At 38.0% G+C, this 23,275-nt stretch overlaps 1 protein-coding gene across 7 annotated transcripts in view; it reads right to left on the reverse strand.

The window, feature by feature from the left end:
• The window catches only part of TRPM3 (transient receptor potential cation channel subfamily M member 3), a 614,509-nt gene that overhangs the window by 210,423 nt on the left and 380,811 nt on the right, over positions 1-23,275 (reverse strand). For 6 of the 7 annotated variants that reach the window (XM_040251699.1, XM_040251668.1, XM_040251610.1 and 3 more), the window contains one exon: positions 14,089-14,263. In XM_040251699.1, the coding sequence (XP_040107633.1) occupies positions 14,089-14,263 (175 nt within the window). Of the gene's footprint in view, positions 1-14,084; positions 14,264-23,275 lie in introns of those variants that run through there. The other variant, XM_040251885.1, reaches the window with a different exon arrangement.

Genomic DNA, 23,275 nt, shown 5'->3' on the forward strand with positions numbered 1-23,275 from the left:
TTTGGAGTGGGTTGCCATTTCCTTCTCCATCTATAGAGGATAGAATATTATAATTAAGGCTCTATGATATGGTGCTTCTGGCTGGAATCCACTTCTTTCATTTACTGTTGAGGGACCGGAGGCAGGTTATTCCATCTCTTTAATCCTCCATCTCCTTATCTGTTGAAAGGGGATAGACTATGTCTTCATAGATTGATACATTCAGGACAAAGGCTTCCCAGATGGCGCTGGTGGTAAAGAGCCCACTTGCCAGTGCAGGAGACTTAGGAGACGTAGGTTTGATCCCTGGGTCGGAGAAAGGCGTGGCGATCCACTCCAGCATTCTTGCCTGGAAACTGCCATGGACAGAGAAGCCTGGAGGGCTACAGTAGTCCACTGGGTCTTAAAGAGTGGGACATGACTGATGCCACTTAGCACACAGGCACACACACAAACTTAGAAAAAAAGATCAGGTATATAAAGCACCAAGCACTGTTTCTGGTACATAATAGGTGCTCAATAGTAAGTAGTTTTTTGTTATCATTAAATACCCCAGGGGCTTTCACACCTGCAAAGAATGCTAATAATGCCCAGATCAGGGCTGAAGCAAAGTACTGGGTATGCAAATTAGCTGGAGGAGACAAATTCTACGGAGAAAAGAAAAATTGCAGTCTTTCTAATATAAAAGTTGGATGGAGCAGGTCTGTGAATGGGATGGAAAAGGCTATAATTCAAGACCACTTAGAAGGGTATCAATGAAGAGAATTCATTAGCTCATATTAAATTCTCTAGGCCAGAATACTGGAGTGGGTAGCCCTTCCTTTCTCCAGCGGATCTTCCCAACTCAAGGATTGAACCCAGGTCTCCCACATTGCAGGTGGATTCTTTACCAGCTGAGCCACAAGGGAAGCCCAGGAATACTGGAGTGGATAGCCTATCCCCTCTCCAGCAGATCTTTCTAACCCAGGAATCAAACCGGGGTCTCCTGCATCATAGGTGGATTCTTTACCAACTGAGCTATCAGGGAAGCCCTCATTATGTTCATCAGTGTCAAGTAAAAACAAACAAGTGATGCTAAGATACCCTAAAGGCACTACTCTCGATAATTTTACATCATCTTGAAGTCAAATTTGTTTTAGGATCATAACTCTTACTTGACCTAGATCTCCTCCTGAATCTTATATTTTGATGTTTCTGGAGTCTGTGTGTTCCAGGAAAAGTGCTAATCTGAAAATCCTGCTGAGGAATTTGAAGTTCAGGATAAAAGAATGATACAACTTCACAACAAACACTTTACAGATGAAGAATCTGAAGTCTGCAGAGTTAAACTGATTCATCAAAGATTATAAGCTGAAAGCATCAGAGCTGGGTTTAAAGGACAAAAGAATCAGAAGGAATGATCTTTGATAATAAATTATACTAATCTAAATATACAGTCTCAATTCAGTGGTTTGTTTAAATGACTAGACACAAGAAGAGATTTCTTCTGTTGTATCACTGAGACAGGGTTTTAGATATCTTATGCATAAGGAGACTGAGGAATGTGATTTCAAGGATCCACCACCACTCTCTCAGAGTTACTTTCTTAACTTAGCAGATGCCCCAAATTCCTTTTAGTTAATTAAAAGGCAAATATTTTACTCAATAATTAGAAGTCCTGAGAATACCTCTTGGGATAAGTGATATTTAATATTAAATTCACTTAGCTGTAACTGACTGATATTGATAGTTTTCAGGAAGAACTATCTGACTAGGAAGTTGGAGAAGATATGAATAGAATGCAGAAAAGTGACCAACAGACAGAAATTACTTTGCCCAAGCTTTTACTGAGGATCAGCTTCAGATACAAATGGCTTCTATCAGCTAAGACCTATTAGAAATAGTACCTCTGATCCTGTTTGCACATCTAACCTAAAAAAGTTGTTTATCTATGCTTTTCCTGAGGGTTTCCATCTAGCAATGTCAGGTAATTAGACAGATCTCCAAGAAGCTGCCTATTACTGGGCAATGCACATACCTTGATAAGTAGTCTGCTCTCTGGCAAATTCCACCTACCACTTCCCATAGAGTGATGTGTCTTACATTTCTTTTTTTCTACCTTCCTACTTACCTGTCTATCTGTCTGTCTATCTCTCTACTTTTTTAACCCACTCTACGATCCTGAGCCAGATATATTAAACAGAAGGCATAGATACGTATACAAAAGGAGACAGAAGTAGGTGGTGCGTTGGGGTTGAGGGTGGTGGTAAGAGAAGCAATTAATACATTTTATAAGACAAAGTTTGTGCTATACATCTTATATTTGGCACTTCATAAAGACAGATTAATTTCAGAAAATCCTAACTAGACTGTAACTCCTTGGATGCATGGATTACATGTTAATAGAAAGGAGTACTTATGGACTCCTTCTCTCTGTGTTCATGGAGATGCTGAAGACCGAGGCTTTTCCTCTGCCCCTCTTATCTTTATTTCCCTCACCCCTCTCCTTTTCCCCTCGTACATCATCTTTAAAAATGTTATACCTATTATGTTAATTACTTATTATCTATCTAACCTTGCTAAAATTTAAAATGTAAGCTCCACAACAGCAAAAATGTTTATTTGGCTCACAAGTATGTTTTTGCCCACATCTATAATAGTGCCTGGAACATGGTACGTGTCCAAAAATATTGGATGCCTGAGTACATGATGTTGGTTGGATATAAGAATGTAATTTTAAAATGAAGGGAACAATTTCTAATAACAGTGGAAATCTGTCAGACATTCAAGGGTTCTCAGTGTGGCAGAATCCAATTATAGAAATGTCAGAGCTGTGCTAGCTATTAGCCACATGTGGCAATTCAAACTTAAATTTATTACAATTAAATAAAATTTAAAATTCAATTTCTTAGTCACTCTGGCCACAATTCAATGGCTCAGTGCCTATCTGATTGGACAGCAGAGATATAGGACATTTCCATCATCACAGAAAGTTCTATTGGACAGCACTGCTCTTGAGGCAGACAGAGGTGCCAAATCCTCAGCCTGAGGCATGGACCTATCAGGACATTAAGGTGGAAAATCCTGAACAGTGCTGGCTGCATCTCTACAGTGTCTCTTCTTCCCCTTGCCTTTGGTTATGAATGTGCCCAAGAGTTAAAATTGAATTGTTGCCACAGGATACAGGGACTGCCACATGGTCAGGTAGCTTCTCTGTTGCCAAAATTGTAAGGAAAAAACATACTCTGATTTCATTCCAAGTGAAATCCCATCAGTGAATACTGCACATAGCCAAGCAAGAGGAACAGTCAAACTTCTTTGTTTTAGGCCCTGTATAAATGACAGAATCAGAGCTGGCTTGAGATGTATAGGCTCCTTGGGCAGGCAAAAATGTTGGCACCTCTTCAACTGACCTGCTTTAAATGCTGGTCCAATGTTTAATTCAGAGGAGAAGTTAACCAGCATGCAAAGCAAGAGGGAGAATACGGAAGCTGGGTGCAGACCCCTCTGTTGTCTGGAGTAACTCAGATCTGAGGCAAGTAAACCTCCTGCAGTTCCTGGATCTCATTTTCCTAGGAGACCAGACATGCAGCTCCTAAGAGCCGACATTCCAGCCACATCTGCCTGGACAGACCACTCAAGCTGTTTGATGCTAAACTTTCCTCACCTCTCCTCAATTTCCTCATTCATAAAATTGAGATAATCATCATAGCTAACTCAAAATGTTTATGAAATCAAGTGTCTAGATCAGGCTCTTGTATGTAGATCTTTACAAAAATAGCAACTTAATCCCGCAAGTATGCACTTGTGGGGAGGGTCAGGGATGTGGAGAAAAGAAGTGTGAGTAGCTCAGTCACGTCTGACTCTTTGCGACTCTATGGACTGTAGCCCACCAGGCGGCTCTATCCATGGGGATTCCCCAGGCAAGAATATTGGAGTGGGTTGCCATGCCCTTCTCCAGGGGATCTTCCCAGTCCAGGGATCAAACCCGGGTCTCCCACACTGCAGGCAGATTCTTTACCATCTGAGCCTCCAGGGCCCCCTGGAGAAAAAGGAATACGAAATACCAATTCTCTTCTAAAGTAATTTGTCAAAATATTCCTTCTAACCCCACATCCTATGCTATGAGATGTTGGGACAAATGTAATTTTATCTATTTTTGTATGTATTCTGTGATGAATTAGTTCCTAGCTTAAAAAAAAAAAGTTATTCTTTTTCTAGTAAATTATCCATTGGCAATTGCACTTTGTCCCTCAGTTCAGCTCCAAACATCGCCCTACAATAAAGAGCTTCCTGTTGCTCATATACTGTTTATTATGCTCGTGTGAAAAGGCTCATATCATTGGGTAATTTAAACACTGATGTGCTTCACAGTGTTGATAAAAAATTGACTTATTTACTAAGCGTCTTTTAGGCAGATAAGTTTCTTATTTTTCCCTTGGTTTCATAATTCAGTGTGCTGCTTTGATGACTGCCTGGTAGTAATATAGGCAGGCTACTTCCAAGAGTTTGTTTTTATTCTAGAATAAGAGTAGACATCTGTGATATTTTGACTACAGTTTTCCTTCTTTGCACCATTGCTAATCTATCACAGTAATCTTTCTTCTGAGTCCAGATGTGGTCTCAGAATCATTCTCAACACATCATTCTACGACGTCTCTATCAGGAGATCATTGTTGACACTCAAAACAAAAACTTGTCATCCCTCCAGCAGAGATTATAAAATCTCAAATATATTATCAAAGGGGGAAAATGAAGATCATAGGGTCAAAGAGCTCCAAACATTAGCTGGTCTCCAAGATACTGAACTATGGTTTCCATGGTTTTAGAGAAGCTGATTTTTAATTTCTTACTTAAAACCTTTAGGGGTCACTGCTCATGGATGGACACTTCATTTACATTGAATAAATCCAAAAACACAATGAACATGTATATCAACTCAAGAATGGTTGTCCAACAATTAGGACAGAAAAGGAAAGGCTTTTTTGAAGCTGAATGGAGACTTTTCTGGACGACAGAAGTATAAACTTGTGTTAACCTTGGAGTCCTACTTCAACGCATCTTTAGTGTTTCTCTGGATGAAGACGCTTTTATAAGAAGGCAGTTACTGCTGTAAATAGTTTTCATAAATCCTGTGGTTCATAATCAACATCTGAGAATCACACAGGGAATCTGACGAAAATCCATTAAGGACATCCCAAACATTATCTATTTTTATGATACAACTGGGTGAGATGTTAATACACTGTATTTTTAGCAGCTGCAGGTTCTAATGTCAGCCAGATTGATTCAGAATTCCCTTCCTCTAAGGTAGAAGGATTAAATACCAGGACGGTTTATTATCTATACCTCACTCAGATAATTTTTAAATGTATTTGTTGGTTTTAAAGCTCTCATAAGACAGAAACTATGCACTGAACTTCAGAAAGAAAAGTTTCCTAGAAATTAGGTGGGTAAAGAAATGTCATGTCAATCCTATTATAACTGAATCACTTTGCTGTACAGCAGAAATTAATACAACATTGTAAATCACCTGTACTTCAATAAAATAAGTTTTTAAAAAGTTTCTGAAAGTGTTGTCCATGGACCCTCTCATTGGAACCACCTGGGGTTTTGGTTTCAAATACAGTTTCCTGTATTCCAGCCCAGCTACCCTGATTCAGGATACTTAGGGGACTCTGTCTTTTATTGCTTTCCAAGTGATTCTCAGCCATGCCTAAATGTGACGACCACATGCTTATTCGGAGTGTTTTCTATGTAACAAATAGCTGAGAGTCAGCTAAGCAAATCTCAGAGGAACACAACTGATACTTCTGAAGTCTTCACTTGCACTGATGCGGTATCTGAAAGTTGTGGGCAGTGGTTCCCTAAAAAAGACTTCTTTATGGTGATGGATTACCCAGCTCTCTGTTTTTCTCATGTTTGCTCTTTATTTCAAGGCACATTTCCCCAGCTTGGAGTTGAGCAATTCTAAAGTAAATTTAATCAATATAGAGAATGTATTGGTCAATTTAGATCAATAAAAGTTTTCACTGGCACTTTCCTCAATAAATTATCTAGCCTTTTTTTTTAAGTTAATGCTTCATTATCCCCATGTAGACATGGAGGGATCAAATAGCAAACTCTAAGAAAAAAATATTTATTTTATTTTGCACTTGCCTAAACAAACAAAGCTATTCTAGCCTTGTGGAACTTAGATACAATGACATAAGTATCCATATAACTATATCTTTATATATTCCACAAATAGAAAAACTGAAGTAATACTCTCTTCATAAAACTTTCTCCATCTACTCCAACCTATGCCTCTTTCTGCTTTTTGGAACTCAGTAACATCTAATTGAAAATTATTTTTTATTGTACTAGCTCAATTGTACATCTCAAGGAAAGGCCTAAAACAAGCATTTGAAAAATACCTGGTGATTGATTGATTTGAAAAGTGATGTTATCAGTCCTACTTTTAGGTTTTCACTTAAAATTTAAACACACATACACACATATATATATTATTTATATGTAATACATATACTTAATTATATTTAATCAATTTTATAGTATTAAATTAACATATCAATTCCATTACATTGAATTTGAGTATATATAAATTCAGTTTAATAAAATATATATATACACACACACCGAACACTATACTGTCTCATATAATTTGTCCCCTTTACCAGCTTTCCTTCAACCTGTTCAGACTGGTTCTTTTTTCTGTGTTGAGCTGCATAAAAGAGGGTCATATGTTAGCTTTTCCTTGGATCATTCATACTGACTCTCAGTTTAGATATAGTATTTGATGGGAAAGGGGAAAAGAAGCAATAGAGTCATTATATTGCCATTTTGTGGATAATTAACGTAAATGTTTCCACTGACTGATTCTCCTGAGGAATGCCACACTCAAGAGCTGTGTGCTCTGGTAACACTTTATACATTTATCATGTATACTATCTACACATGTATACTAGTTATTGGTACGCATGCCTGTGTTGTAGATTTCCAGTTAATCTCCAATGTGCCACATCTTGCCTATCCTCTTACAGTGAGATGTTAACTTGGAAAGCAGTTTACAAAGGCAGCACTTTTTTTAAAAAAAATAAATAAAGCCACCAGTATTCTGTGTCTGCACAAGATGTTTCCAATGTTTCTTATTTCCCTTCTGAGGTCACAAGACAGAATCCAGTTTTGACATGCTTTTTATAGAAAATTCTAGAAAAGAGACAAGGCAAGATGAAATTAACAACAAATAAAATGGACACGAAGTTGGCATGCTTGCTATTTGTTTCCTTCTTTCTCACTTGACATTCCAATTATGTCTATATCATGCTGGAGTACCATCCATCAAGATCAATTACTTTCTTTGGACAGATCTTACAGAGACAAATGACAGGCCTGTGGCCACCACCCAGAAAGATATGCCTTATGGAATACAGTCTATACCTGGGGTTCTAAAATGATACTTTCCTGATGGACTTTCTCCTGTCTTTGGTCATTTTGATGTTCTTTGGAGAGAAGCAAACTTGTCACATCTGTTAGGATACAGTTATATAATTTGAAGCCATGCAACAAATTTTCCTTCATTTCCACTTTGTGTTTTATTTACTTCATCTAATCCAAAAATGTAGGGACCCTATTGTTGTGTTTTTACTGTTTAGTCACTGAGTCATGGCTGACTCTTTGTGACCCCATGGATTGCAGCCCGCCAGGCTCCTCTGTACATGGGATTTACCAGGCAAAAATACTGGAGTGGGTGGCCATTTCCTTCTCCAGGCGATCTTTCTGACCCAGGGATCAAATTCATTTTTCCTGTTTTGGCAGCTAGATTCTTTACTGCTGAGCCACCAAGGAAGTTCCCTTTAAACAGACAAATCAGACTTTTATCTTGAATACATTATCTACCTCCTATATTTGAAAGCGAGCCATTGCTCATTTATTCTCCACAGTACCTGAGGCAAATTCCACGGGCACATAGGATGTGAAGTCTATCTGTGTCTGCCCCGTCGATAACCTTCCAAAAGCTATGACTACTTAAAACTTTAAGGTTTTCTGCTTCTTTGAGTTCTGCTTCTTGCCTCAGGTATCTAAAAATGGTAAATCCAGGTGATAATTTTGGGCATAAACTTGACAAAATAAACACAAACATCAATAAAACAATTTGGATGAATAAGGGGCATCATCTCAGGACACACATTCATTCAGATGTCTTTTTCAGGCTGACATTTTTCATCAGTGGGTACTTGCTCACTAACTGATAAATGAAGGGCTCGATCATATTTCTCTGAAATCTGAGACTTGAGTTGACAATTATCAAGCAAAGTAATCTTTGACTTGCTCTTCAGGCACCTACAATTGGAAGGGTATTCCTGACTAGGAGTAAAGCTGGTCATCTCAGGCAACACAGCAAAAAGGGGAATCCTAATATTTAAAAACTGAGGTAATTGAATCTAATGCTACTTGGATAGCATTCATCTATTTATGCCTGCAGTGCTGAGTCATTCATGATGCAGAAATAACATTTGATAATATTTCTGAAGCAATGAAATTAGTCAGGGAAAGTGACTTGTGAATCATTCTAAACTAAGATGAGAAATAGAAAATCCAGTACATCAATAAGGAAAAAAACAAAGTCTGACCAATTTTTTCTGGTAGTATATTCCTCAAAACAGAGATGGGGAGAAAAGATAAAAATAAGAATTTAATTGTAATTGTCTCCTAGTTTATCCAAAACCACAGCACTGGGAGAGATAGTCTGCCTTTTTCTACCTCACATAATCTCATCTACAAAAGTTAATCAGTTTTTCCAATCATAGTTTGCTTCCAGAGTCATTCCCTTTCAGATTCATGTTCTTGAAAGGTGGTTATTAGAAGAGAATTTAAAGTAAAAATATCAAGTTCACAAAAGTTAAGATACAAAGTATGTAATTTTTTTTCACATCTTTAGGATTATGAAATTGAAAAGCTTTAGAGCCGAATATAAAAGTTTATAGCCCTTGGGCCTATATTATTTAACAATTTGTAAATGTTAAAATTTTAAAAATCATATTTACATTTCTAAAGTAACTGAAAAATAAAAATAAATTATTTCAAACCCCAATTCAGGTTTCATAAACCAAGTATATATGTTCCCTATATTCAATATTATATGTACAATCGCACACTTTTATTTGCATGCTGCTGCTGCTGCTAAGTCGTGAGTGACTCTGTGCAACCCCATAGATGGCAGCCCATCAGCCTCCCCCGTCCCTGGGATTCTCCAGGCAAGAACACTGGAGTGCGTTGCCATTTCCTTCTCCAATGCATGAAAGTGAAAAGTGAAAGTGAACTCGCTCAGTTGTGTCCGACTCTTCACAACCCCATGGGCTGCAGCATAGTCTGTTTATATGAACATAGTTACACATTTATATTTACTTGTAGTGAAATATGTCAAAACTCTGTTGGACTTTGTTGAAAATCAAAGAAAAATGCTTCTTGATGAATAAAGTCCAGCTGGGCCATTTTTTTTTTTTTTTAGCATATAATAGGCACACTAATGATTTTTAAAATTGGCTGCACATGTGTCATTGGACAATTTCTTATCAAGTTAAATAAACATGATTAATTCTGGCAGTTATTCAGAGGGCACACAGAAACATTCTGAATGCATTTGATCATGTTAAATTTATAACTGCTTTCCTGAAGCAGAGCATACTTTATTCATAATATTAATATATATATATTTAGGGTTAGGGCTTTCCATGTGGTTCAGATGGTAAAGAATCCACCCACAATGTAGGAGACCTAAGTTTGATCCCTGGGTTGGGAAGATCTCCTGGAGAAGGGAAAGGATACCCACTCCAGTGTTCTGGCCTGGAGAATTTCATCGACTGTAGAGTTCACGGGGTCACGAAGAGTCAGACATGACTGAGTGACTTTCACTCACTCATATTTAGATCAGCAAATGTAATGGTCCCTTTTAGTCTTCTGTGTTCTTAATAATCATTTTAAAATTTTTCTGAAAATTATTAAAGTTTTAATTTTAATAATTCTAAAGATATAAAAATATCTTAACTCTTTATCTTCATACTAGTTACACTCATTATAGGGCATGGTATTTCTGACTCTTAATTTTAGAGTTGGGGTATGATGATCTGGGTGGGGGAAGGAAAAGAGCCCATATGATATAGAGCTGATCTGGATTTCAGTTTGTAACCAGAAATGCATTTAGAGTACACAGAAAAATAAAAATTTAAATTATAACAAATAGAGAAAGCTGAAGGCAGCTTAAGTATACTTATATATTTAAAAGATAGTATCATTGAAGTACTATATGAGGAAACAATAGAGCATATACCACAAAACACATTTCAGTAAAGTTTTATAATATACTGAACTGGCCTGGGATCATGGGCTGTATGGCCTTGAGAAAGCACTTAATTTCTCTGTGTATCTGTCCCCTAGGTTAAATAATATATAGAGCCATGCCCAGCTCCAAATGTGTAATATTTCTCTTATATTAAAACAGAATCAGGAAAAGCAGCTTATCAGAGATTTCAACATTTTTCAAGGTACCCAACCCAAGACAACGACAAAAAAACAAGCACAAGGTCCATATTTTCGTTGTATATAAACCTGGAAATCTGAAGTGCTGAGGTTTCTCAAAAAGAAACATGCATTCTGAGTGCAAACTTATATCTACTTTGTAGGAATACAACAAAACAATGCCAGCACTAAGACAAAAAAAGTGCCAAAGCTAAAAGCTATATACATTCTTTAATAACCGATTGTTATATTTAAATTAATGAGAACTATGGCTAAGTTTTTAATAAAAGCAAAGCATCACGGGACATGAGTTTGAGCAAGCTCTGGGATGGGAGCTGGTGAAGGATGGGGAAGTCTGGCGTGCTGCAGTCCAAGGAGTCACAAAGAGTTGGGCACGACTGAGTGACTGAACAACAAAGCATAGCTGAGGATCTTCAACTTTTATTGGTAACAGACACAGGACCATGTAGGCAAATATTCTGTTTAGTTTGTTAACTATAAAATGGACTGATACTTACCATTAAAGAAGATAATGATAACTTCATCGAATCTGCCAGAAAGCAAACTCTAACTTGGTGCTTTATTCTTTTAATGTCAAAAGTTTTAACAGGGTCTAAAGTCACTGGAGAAGGCAATGGCACCCCACTCCAGCACTCTTGCCTGGAAAATCCCATGGACGGACGAGCCTGGTAGGCTGCAGTCCATGTGGTCGCTAAGAGTCGGACACGACTGAGCGAGTTTACTTTTACTTTTCACTTTCATGCATTGGAGAAGGAAATGGCAATCCACTCCAGTGTTCTTGCCTGGAGAATCCCAGGGACGGGGGAGCCTGGTGGGCTGCCGTCTATGGGGTCGCACAGAGTCGGACACGACTGAAGTGACTTAGCAGCAGCAGCAGCAGCAAAGTCACTGTCAGTGTTCACAATGTTAAGCTGAGAGCTCTGTGCCTCTGATTTTCTTCCTTTCACATTCCTAGGTACACGTACTAAGGGTTAGTACCTGTACTAACTAAGGGAAGTGTGCTGCTTAATGCCTTACCAGGTATGCTCAGCTGGTGGCAAAGACAAGAGGAGGAATGAGGAGAGGAGAAATGACATTGAGTTGCCATGCTGAGTCTATTTTAAGTTGGGCTGGGTGAGGGAGAGGCGCCAGAGGGAGTGGTCCGAGTAGACAAACTCACCTGTCATTACTATTATTATAAAGATACACTTGTCAATTTATAAGACTTGCTTTGAACTCTTTGAGGGTAGAAATAGCTTTTTTTTTTTTTTCCATATCTTAGTGCATGGCATCCAGTAGACACTTACTGTATATTTATGGAAGGGATGAATAAAAGATGCCCAATTCCTTTGAGGTTTCTTTCTCCCACTACATCCATGAGTTAGGAGAACTGATTAGGTTAGGAAATTCCTTTTTTAAAACTTCAATAGCTCCTTTGAGTTCTCCTCCTTAAAGTCACCCACACCTTCAGATGAATTACTTCTAATCATCTGCAGGAGGGGATCTCAGATGCAGGGGATGGCTATGCAAGGAAGTCCTCCAAAGGGTTGGTGCTTTGGACTGTTGAAAGCAGCATGGGGAAGGGAGCTGCTAGATCAAGGAAAGTGTGTGAAGGATTCAAGATCAGTTTACACAGGACCAGAGTGGTTACCATTACAGACAGTCCACTCTCCAAGCCAGTCTAGAGGGATATGATGGGACAGGGCACCAAACGCTTTTGTAAACATTTAGTATTTGTACACACATAGCGGCTTGGGGAAGCTGGTGTTTGGAGGTCAAGCCTGGAAGTTGCAGATCCCAGCTTCTCTCAAGTTGCTAACCTCCATTATATGGTCCAGGTTAGTTGTGCTTCACATGTAAATACCCAGTTCCTATGCTTTTTGGCCATTTGTGTGTCTTCTTTGGAGAAATGTCAGTTTAGATCTTCTGCCCATTTTTTGATTTTTTTTTTGACATTGAGCTGCACAAGCTGTTTGTATATTTTAGAGATTAATTCCTTGTCAGTTGCATAGTTTGCGAATATTTTCTCCCATTCTGTAGGTTATGTTTTCATGTTGTTTATGGTTTTCTTTGGTGTGCAAAAGTTGTTAAGTTTAATTAGATCTCATTTGTGTATTTTTATTTTAATTACTCTAGGAGGTGGGTCAAAAAAGATATCATTGCCATTTAAGTCAGAGAGTGTTCTGCCTATATTTTCCTTTAAGGGTATTATAGTATCCATCCTTACATTTAGGTCTTTAATTCACTTTGAGTTTATTTTTGTGTATGTTGTTAGAGAGTATTTTCATTTCATTCTTTTTCAAGTGGCTTCTCAGTTTTCCCAGCACCACTTATTGAAAAGACTGTCTTTTCTCCATTGCATCTTCTTGCTTCCTCTGTCACAGATTAGACAATAGGTGCATGGGTTTATCTCTGGACTTTCCATCGTATTCCACTGAGCTAGATTTCTGTTTTTGTGCTAGTAACATACTGTTTTAATGACTATAGCTTTGTAATATACCTTTGAAACTGCAATGAGGTATCACCTCACACCTGTCAGAATGGCCATCATTAAAAATCTACAAACAATAAATGCTGGAGAGGGTGTGGAGAAAAGGGAACCCTCCTATGGAGAAAGTATGGAGGTTCCTTAAAAAACTAAAAATAGAGCTACCATATGATCTAGCAATCCCAGTCCTTGGCATATATGTGGAGAGAACCATAATTCAAAAAGGATACACACATTCTAATATTTATTGCAGTACTATCTCCAACAGCTGGGAGATGGAAGCAACCTAAGTATCAATTGACAGAGGAATGGATAAAGAAGATATGGTATACATATATAATGGAATACTATGCAGTCATTAAAAAGAATGAAATAATGCCACATGCAGCAACATGAATGGACCCAGGGAGTATCATACTAAGTAAAGTAAGTCAGCAGAGAAAATCATATAATATCACTTATATGTGGAATCTAATAAAAATAATACAAATGAACCTATTTACAAAACAGAAACCAACTCAAAAATCTCAAAATCAAATGGATGATCACCAAAGGGAAAACACAAATCTTTAAAACAAATTTACAATTATCAAAGGGAAAACATGGAGAGGGGAGTGATGAATTGGGAGATTGGGATTAACACATATATGCTACTATACATAGAATAGATGACAATTGATGACCTACTGTATAGCATAAGGAACTCTACTCAATATTCTGTAATAACCTATATATGAAGAGAATATGAAAAATAATATATACATATATTTATTTATAAGGGATGTACACCTAAACTAACATATTATAAGTCAACTATCTTCCAATAAAAGTCATTGGAAAAAAAAAAATTCCTTAGTGGAAGGAGGAAAAGAGAAAAGGAAAATGAAGAGGAAGGAGCCCATGTCCTATGGCCCCTCCATCCCCCTAGTTCTCTTTATCATCGGTGTGGACTAGCATAGCTTTCATGGTGTTTCCCACTTCATAGGACATTTAGAATATGTTCTCCTGCTCCTCCCAGCCTCCTTCCCATGCCAAACCATCTATCAACTTACACAATCTCTTCCAAGCTTGGAACACAAGCTTAACACTCATAGTTTAAATCCAGGGCCTGGCAAATTACCTACCCGCCTTCTTCTGAATATTTATGCCCAAATGCCAGGATGTCGGATGCCCGTCCACTCCCATCACAGACAACAACTGGCACAGGAGGGGTGTCTCGAAGGTACTCCAAGACAATTGAGATCACATTGGGTCCTCCTTCCACGATTAATGCCACCACTGGAACGCCTTGACCGATTCCTGCATTAAAAAAGGAAAAGAAAAGGAAAAAAAAGAGAAAAGAACACAAAGCCAGCAAACCAAAGAAACAAAAAGAGAAACAAAAAGCACAAACTAAAATTACTGAGCATGGGGAGGAAACAACATATGAAGGGATAACATACGGAGCGAAAATTTACAGAAAACCCTTTAGTAGAAGTTTCCTACCAGACAGTCCATTAGACTTTGCCCTCTCCCTGTAACTCCCAGGGTGCTGGGGTCAGTTAAAGTGTTGATGACCATACCTCACAGGGGAGGCATAGAGTGAGAAGGTGGGAAAGTTGGTTAGTAGAGGAAGCCAGTAGCCAAAAGATTGGAAGCTAAATGTGATCTTAAGCAAGTCTCATGTGGATCCAATGGCCAGTTTCCTATATGAAACATGGAAAGTTTAAAAAAAAAAGTCACCTCCCTGAAGTTATCACAGTGCTAAGAAAATGCCTAAGTGGTTTTTATATTAAAGGCTACCAAAATCAGCTGGGGGTATATTTTAACTTGTGGAATCAACTGCTAGCTAAATTAGGGGTCTATCTATTTCAGACCACAGGTGATCAGCTTGATTATGGATTTTGAACATATAACGGTCATAATAAATTACCCAGGAGATACGGCATCTGCCATTACTGTGTCCTTCACTATAGAGTGAGTTGCCACGCACGTGATGGGCAAACATTGGTTGAATTCAGCTGAATTAAGGAATTTCAGCTATTTACACTGAGTCAACAGACATTGCTGTTTTCAAGTAAAAAAGTACCCCAACATCAGCACTTATGTATGTTCAATCTAACATAATAAGGAGAAGTACTGAAAACAAATGTCCACGAGAGACACGATGAGAAAAGAAAGTGAAAGAAAAGTGAAAGTGTTTGTTAGTCTCTCAGTTATGTCCTACTCTGCAACCCCATGGACTGTAGCCTGCCAGGCTTCTCTCTCTGTCCATGGAATTCTCCAGGCAAGAATAGTGGAGTGGGTAGCCATTCCCTTCTCAAGGAGATCCTCCTGACCTAGGGATCAAACCTAGGTCTCCCTCATTGCAGGCAGATTCTTTACCATCTGAGCCACCAGGAAAGCCCATGAGAAACAAATCAGTTTTCAAGTGACATCTCAAGTTATCATCATTGGTGAATGAATAACTTCTTTTGTTCAATAACCTATTTTGTCACATTGTATTTTTTCACTCTATCTTCTCAGTATAGTTAGGAAAATGGGCAGTTCCATAACAATGAGATGGTTTTGTAAGGTACACAAAGCAGTTATCTTAAAAAGGAAAGAATCAAGCTTTTGTACCATTTCTGTAAATATGAACTGAAAAAACCCCTTAGTCACCTCAGTTCTTTCTCTTCCCCCTTCTGCTATGGTATTTTATCTTTTATCAAGAAACTGCTTCCCTATGAGAAATGAGTTTGATGTTTGATTTCTTGCTCCATTAATAAAAGATTGTATTAGACTTGTGTGACCAGTTTTACTTCTAAAGTATAAGTACATCAGTCTCCTTAGGGCCTTAAATCAGTGTTTTTCATGGTTTGATTTTCATCTGTAAAGAATGGTCCAAAATGCCAGTTACACAAAGAAGAATGCTATTTTAAATTTACATTTAAAAAATGTAAGAAAATGACAATTGTTGATTAAGGCAAGAAGCCAAGATTTCTTTTTGTTCCCGGAAGGAATTGTGAGAGAGATGACTCATAGTCTCATCAGAGTTTTCTGTGGATGGGAAGTTTTTGAGAATTAACTCTCTCAAATCCAAGAAGAGGGAAGTAAAAGGTCATGCTGTTCTCCTTTGACTGAGAGCCCTAAGGACTCAAACAAAAGGGCATTTTAAAGCTCTGTTTTGGTGTCTATGAAGGAGACACTTCCCCCACTGCTGTTGATTATGATTAAGTTCCTGTTGAAAGGCACATTGAAGAGTAGGGCTAACTTGAAATGTTAATACAGCATACTTATTTTTGAGGAGAATGTTCTGACATAAAAAATACCCACTCCTATACAGATTTATATTCTAAAGTGCCTTGGAAAAGAAACTCTTTTCCAAGGTACATTACAAGTTATTTTATAAAGCATTTTATGTTTAAACATAAACTTACATGTTTAAAGATATTTTATAAGGTATTTCCAAAGTACCATGCCATTTAGTTTTCTCCTTTGCTTTTCTTCAGCATATACTCCCATATTGTTTTATGTCAAGGGACAATATACCATACCTGCTGTTTTATACCAAATGATAACATTTATACTACTTCTAGGATCTTCTAAGGGAGGCTAAATTCTGTTTAGCCTAAATTGGCTAAATTCTCATTCTTGACCACTGATTCTATCAGTGGATCATTACTCCTACTCACAGACCAACTATGATCCATTCATGGAGGAAGAAGTCATAAAATGGACCTTCTAGAATGTTCCTGATCTAGAGTCTACCAGACAATAGGCAAGATGTCTGGAAAATTCTCCTCTCTTTGAGAGGAAACATAGGTGCAAAGGGGGCTTTCCTGGTGACTTAGACGGTAAAGGATCCACCTGCAATGCAGGAGAGCTGAGTTCAAGCCCTAGGTCAGGAAGATCCCCTGGAGAAGGGCATGGAACCCCCTCTAGTATTCTTACCTGGAGAATCCCATGGACAGGACCCTGGCGGGCTGCAGTCCATGAGGTCACAAAGAGTCAACACAATGAAGCAACTGAGCACACATGCATGCATAGGTGCAAAGGACCACTTTTCATGGCAGATGTGAGCAATAAGCTGTCAGCTGTCTGTCAATAAATCAAATTGTTATACCCTAGAAATAGAGAAGCATTTAGATGGTCATGTTTCCTGTATTTGAAATGAAGCTGCAAGCAACTGAAATGAAGAAAACAACTATATTAATTCAGATATATATATATTTCAGGGCTAAAAATCGGATGGAGCAAAATATCAAAACATTATCTATTTTTTCATAAATTGAATATATCCAATATATCTAGTGATTCCAAATTCTCTCCCATTTCTTTTAGATAAAAATTTGTTCCACAGACTATTAAAAATCCTTAAAGCCTAAAAAAAAGCAGTTTTGATTTTCTTAGTTACAGGTGGTAGAGAATCAGGCCATGCTTGAAAATATGCTTTGTGTAAATTAAATGTGCCAATATATGGTAACATTAAACTTTTTTGTCAATACACACACGTACATGCACCCTACTCTCAGGTATTGCCTTTTTCTGAGAAAAGAAAATGATATAAAATAATTAGTAATGATCCAAAGTAATGGTCCTTAGCCTATTTTTTTTGAGACAAGAATCTTTGAATACTTTTGTGAATCCAGTGAAAGTTAATGATCTTTTCCCAAGAAAAACAAAGGCACATATGGACAGTCACAAAAATGCTTCCATGCAATTTCAAAAGTTCATGGATTCCTGAAGTCTATTCATAAAAACCTTGCTAATGGACCCTCACAAAGCCCCACCCTAAATTAAGAACATTGATACACAGTTGGTCATCTGTATCTGTGAGTTTCACATCCATGAATTCAACCAACTGCAAATTGAAAAAAAAAAAAAATTCCAGCAAGATCCAAAAAGCAAAACTTGAATTTGCCGGGCATTGGCAATTAATTTCATAGCATTTATTTGTATTAAGTATTATAAGTAATTTAGAGATGATTTAAAGTTTAATGTAGGATGTGCATAGGCTGCCTGCAAATACTGCACCATTTTATATAAAGGACTTGAGCATTTGCAATTTTGGTATCTGGGGGGTGGGACTGGAACCAATCGCCCAAGAATACCGAAGGACCACTATATATGCAATGAGCATCAGTTTGTGTTCTTTTATTAAGCTCACTGAAAGTCAAAGTGTTAGTTGCTCAGTCATGTCCGACACTTTGTGACCCCATGGACTGCTAGGCTCCTTTGTCCATGGAGTTCTCCAGGCAAGAATACTGGAATGGATTGCCATTCCCTTCTCCAGGGAATCTTCCTGATCCAGGCATCGAACCTGGGTCTTCTGCAATGCAGGCAGATTCTTTACCATCTGAGCCACCAGGGGAATTCAATCACATCACTTCATGGCAAATAGATGGGGAAACAATGAAAACAGCGCAGATTTTATTTTCTTGGACTCCAAAAATCACTGCAGATGGTGATTGCAGCCATGAAATTAAAAGATGCTTGCTCCTTGGAAGAAAAGCTATGACCAACCTAGACAGCGTATTAAAAAGCAGAGACATTACTTTGCTGACAAAGGTCTGTCTAGTCAAAGCTATGGTTTTTCCAGTAGTCATGTATAGATGTGAGAGTTGGACTATAAAGAAAGCTGAGTGCCGAAGAACTGATGCTTTTGAACTGTGGTGCTGGAGGAGACTCTTAAGAGTTCCTTGGACTGCAAGGAGATAAAACCAGTCCATCCTAAAGGAAATTAGTCCTGAATATTCATTGGAAGGACTGATGCTAAAGCTGAAGTTCCAATACCTTGGTCACCTGATGTGAAGAACTGACTCACTAGAAAAGACCCTGATGCTGGGAAAAATTGAAGGCAGGAAAAGAAGGGGATGACAGAGGATGAGGTGGTTGGATGGCATCACTGACTTGATGGACTTGAGTTTGAGCAAGCTCCAGGAATTGGTGATAGACAGGGAAGCCTGGCGTGCTGCAGTCCATGGGATCACAAAGAGTTAGACACAACTCAGCAACTGAGCTTAACTGATGAAACGCACTGAGGCATCTGAGACAGGTTCTAGAAAAGGTTTTCAGACAAAACACTAGTCTGGGGAAACTATATCACAGTCACTGCCCAGTTATATTGATTACCCAAACTTCCCACTGTCTATAGTTTATTTCTCCTCCTATCCTTCATTCCTTTCTCTTTTCCTGTTTTTCTTTATTTCTTCCATTCACATTTTCTTTTCTAAATGGTATTTTGGATAAGGGATATTTTAAAAGTCTCTAGAGAAAATAAATTTTATAAACCTGTAGCATATGACCTCATTAGTAAAGAAAAAAGCTTTTTAAAATATCAAGAATGGTATATTTTCATTAGTGAAATAAAGAAAGCATTTTGAGAACTCACTGAAGATCCAACTGGATTCATAAGGACCACTACCAATTTATGCCCACAAAGGAAGTAATATAATTACTCTGAAGCGCTTCACAAATGTACTTGCTCATCTGAAACTACTGACTGACCAGTCACAAAAAGCAGTTTAGATTTATAGTTTTTTTAAAAATACAACCTTTATTATTAACAAAAAGTTCTCTCATTTTATCTAGGTCCCTCAGAGGCTTCTTTTGGTCAATACTTGCTCTTTTGGTTTTGGGGAAAGTAGGTTAATTCCTTACTTGATAATAATAATTTTTCATTTTCTACCAGAACCAAGAACTTCTTAGAGATTTCCATTAGAATTTAATTTTAGAGCAACACAACGTTGCTTAATTAGGAAGAGGCAAGGTGTTTGCCACACTCTTTATAGTTTTTGTAATTTTGGAACTGGAAGCACTATAGGCTATAAAAAAAGTGTGAGCTTGAGTAATGGCCTTAGCAATCTAGAGGATTCCAGGTTGACCCAGGGCTTTTAAATTATAAACTGAGCCCCAATTAATGGTACTTTTCGAAAGATAACCTTTTAGACTTCTGTCTCATTTTGTTATACCTGCTATGCAGTTCAGCCTGGGCTACCAATAATTCAAATATTGTCAAAATTGGCATTAAACAAAGAACAGGTTGGGTACTGTGAAGAAGGGAGGTGGAAGGGATAGAAGAACGTCTTAAAATTCCAAAAGAGTTTCTTCCCCTTTCTCTCTCTGTTGACATGAGACTATAATCTATGATCAGTTCAGCCACAAGTAAAAATATTTGGTGTACTGTAGTGAAATTCTTGGACAACTAGAAATTTGATCCAACTAAATTAATCCTTTGGTTTACTGTCAACCTTACTGTATATGACCTAAAATGCCAGTGGGCTCAGGAATATTTTTTGTTGGAAAACAGTCTATTATTTACATAATGATGGAGCATATAAGATTGATATTAAGTCAGTGACCAAAGCCACACATCATGTGATCATTATAGTATAGGTCATTCAGAAAAGAGACTTGAAATTTTACATGAGATGACTTCTTGAAGATCTTAGTCACTTTGAGACCAAGACAGTGACAGGTAGACATTTCTGTTTACCAGATAAAATTGTTCAGCAGTAACATGGACACAGTTAACTCACTGGCCTTGCCAGTTCTGGGATTACGCGATTTTTAATGATTCAGAAGTTTGTCAAGGGAATTCATATGCTTTGAAAGTATGCACATAGTGAGAGTTTGTCAATATAGTTTATGCTGCACAATTATGAATTTATATTAGTAAAATTTGTACATTATTAAAAAGCACTGAACACATCCTCTTTATCCCATTTCTCATTTGAATAGTCTGGTCTTTGATTCAATGGTTGACTCAACCAATAGATATACTGGTCACTGTCTCCTGTATTTGGACTATAAAGGGGTGATAAGGTCTTGTAGTTTACAAACAGAACTTTATACAGATCAGGGGGTGGGGTGGGTGGCAACAATTACTGTAGTGATGGGAGAAGAAGCAGTCAAGCTATTAGTATCTACCTGATTTTAATAGGCACCAGTTTACTGCCTACTTGAGAAATAGTGACTGAAGTCTGCATAATGCTACAGCTTTTTACAAGTATTGAAAGTATTGAATAGTTTTAGAATTAGGTTCTTGCTACTCTGAATGCAACTCTTCTGTGGTCTGGACATTCTGGGATGGATTTATGAAAATTAAATAAAGCTGGTAATCAGCTATATTTGACAACACTCGATGCTATTCTTGGTTATTAAGTTTAAGGTGCTTCTTACAATTAGGAAGTTTACCAGAACATGAATATTCAGGTATAATTGTAGAATATTACTCTATAGAGAATAATATTTTAATATGCTTTTTTCCCCCAAAATAAACATGATTGGAAATCTCTGAGCTACTAAGGAGCAGCATGAGCCCAAGAAAATATCTAGGGACGATATTTTAAAAAAGCACCTCATTTTAACTAGAATCTCTCTTCATTCTTCAAAGGAAGCAGATGTTTTAGATACTGCCTTCATGTTTTGGAGATAGAATACATTATCTATCCAAGAGAACAGAACTATAATTGGAACGTGCCTGATCTTACTTGGAAGTGGGTAATAAACCCATTTGTTTTAACAAATCCTGACCATATACTCAATTGGTAAATGCCAATTCCAGTTCAAACCAATGTCATGTATCATTATTATTACAATTTTTTGTCACTATAATTCTGCACTTAAATGGATGCTTAGAAAATTATTTGGAAATATAAAATACTGCACAAATTATTAAGAAGTCAGAAGAAAATCACATGCAACAAGATGCTTCACTTTTAGACATTTGATCTAGTCTTCGCCTTTGCCTGTCCTTAACTATACGGAAAGTCCTCAGATGCTCTTTTCTCAGTGTGAGGACCCTGGCAGGAGACAGTAGTTGGGGGCCCTTTGTGGAAGAAAAATTGAGGATGGAAGAGGTTTTTTTTTTTTTTTTTTGAGGTAGGGTTTTAAGAGGCAATATTCAGGTCTAACTTGAGTGTAAACATACCATCTACACGGTGTCAGGTAGGCCTTCATTTTGGAGCATAGCTGATGCTCATGTGGGAAGCCTGATCACCAGTCATGGTGACTCCTCTGCTTTTCTCACTCACAAGGTCTATCAAGGAACTTCACTCCAACTGCAGACGGGATTTAGATGGCTTTCCAAGAGTTCTAAGTCCAAAGGTAGAGACAGTGATCACACCACTCTGAATACCCTTGACTCCTGGAGAGGGGCACTCTCTTCTACAAGCCAGCTAGGCTGAGGCATTGCTTGCTCCCTCCCTGGCAATGTGGGCCCCAAGACTGGGGTTCTGCCTTGATTTCAGTGAAGTTTTCTGGAAGCACTTTGTTATGCAACAGCACCACCACCCCAGCCCTGCACTCCGGACGCCTGGCCCTGTCTCCCTCTCTCAGATGACACTTTTCTTTAGATCACAGGATGCCTGTCTGGAACTGGGCTGAACCTATCCTGTCCTGATCTCCACCTTTGATTCTCAGTTCCACAACTGCCTCTGCCTTCATTTATCTGCTGCCTCCTGTTGACCCCCACTTTCAGGCTCAGCATTTCTTCTATTTTCTTCAATCTCTTCTATTTTATTTCCTTACTACTATAAACTTTGACAATATGTTTACACAAAACTGCTAACATGGTAGCTGGAATTATGCAGAAATGCATCCTGATATGAATTGACAAACCAAAAATATATTTTAGAATTCTACAGACGTCTAATACACAGAGTTGGCATACAATTCATAGGGTTGTTTAGAGTAATAAATTGAGCTATTTGTAAAGCACATAGAACAGAGCCTGGCACTTACTGAGAACTATGTGGTTAAACAAACACAACTATAAAGATTCTTATTTATATTTATTAGGCTTATAAAAGGTTTCTACTTTAAATGTATAAATGATTCATGAAGATAAACGTACTTTATGTATTTAAACCAAAAGAATGCTCAGACAAATATTTTGAAACACACTTTTTTGGAGTCTGAATATTCTCTCATGCACACCAATAATACGCTTGCTGCTGCTGCTAAGTTGCTTCAGTCGTGTCTGACTCTGTGCGACCCCATAGACGGCAGCCCACCAGGCTCCCCCGTCCCTGGGATTCTCCAGGCAAGAACACTGGAGTGGGTTGCCACTTCCTTCTCCAATGCATGAAAGTGAAAAGTGAAAGTGAAGTCACTCAGTCGTGTCCGACTCTTCACGACCCCATGGGCTGCAGCCTACCAGCTTCCTCTGCCCATGGGATTCTCCAGGCAAGAGTACTGGAGTGGGGTGCCATTGCCTTCTCCAATAATATGCTTAGGAAGCCCAATTCCTTTATCTTGTATCCAAAACACTAGAAGTCTGCTTTGGTGTAGGTGATCTTTCATGTCATTTCCCAAATGCTTTCTACCAAGGGGCTTCTCCTCAGTGAT

Source organism: Oryx dammah, unplaced genomic scaffold, assembly GCF_014754425.2.
Source record: "Oryx dammah isolate SB20612 unplaced genomic scaffold, SCBI_Odam_1.1 HiC_scaffold_1, whole genome shotgun sequence".
Lineage (NCBI taxonomy): Eukaryota > Metazoa > Chordata > Mammalia > Artiodactyla > Bovidae > Oryx > Oryx dammah.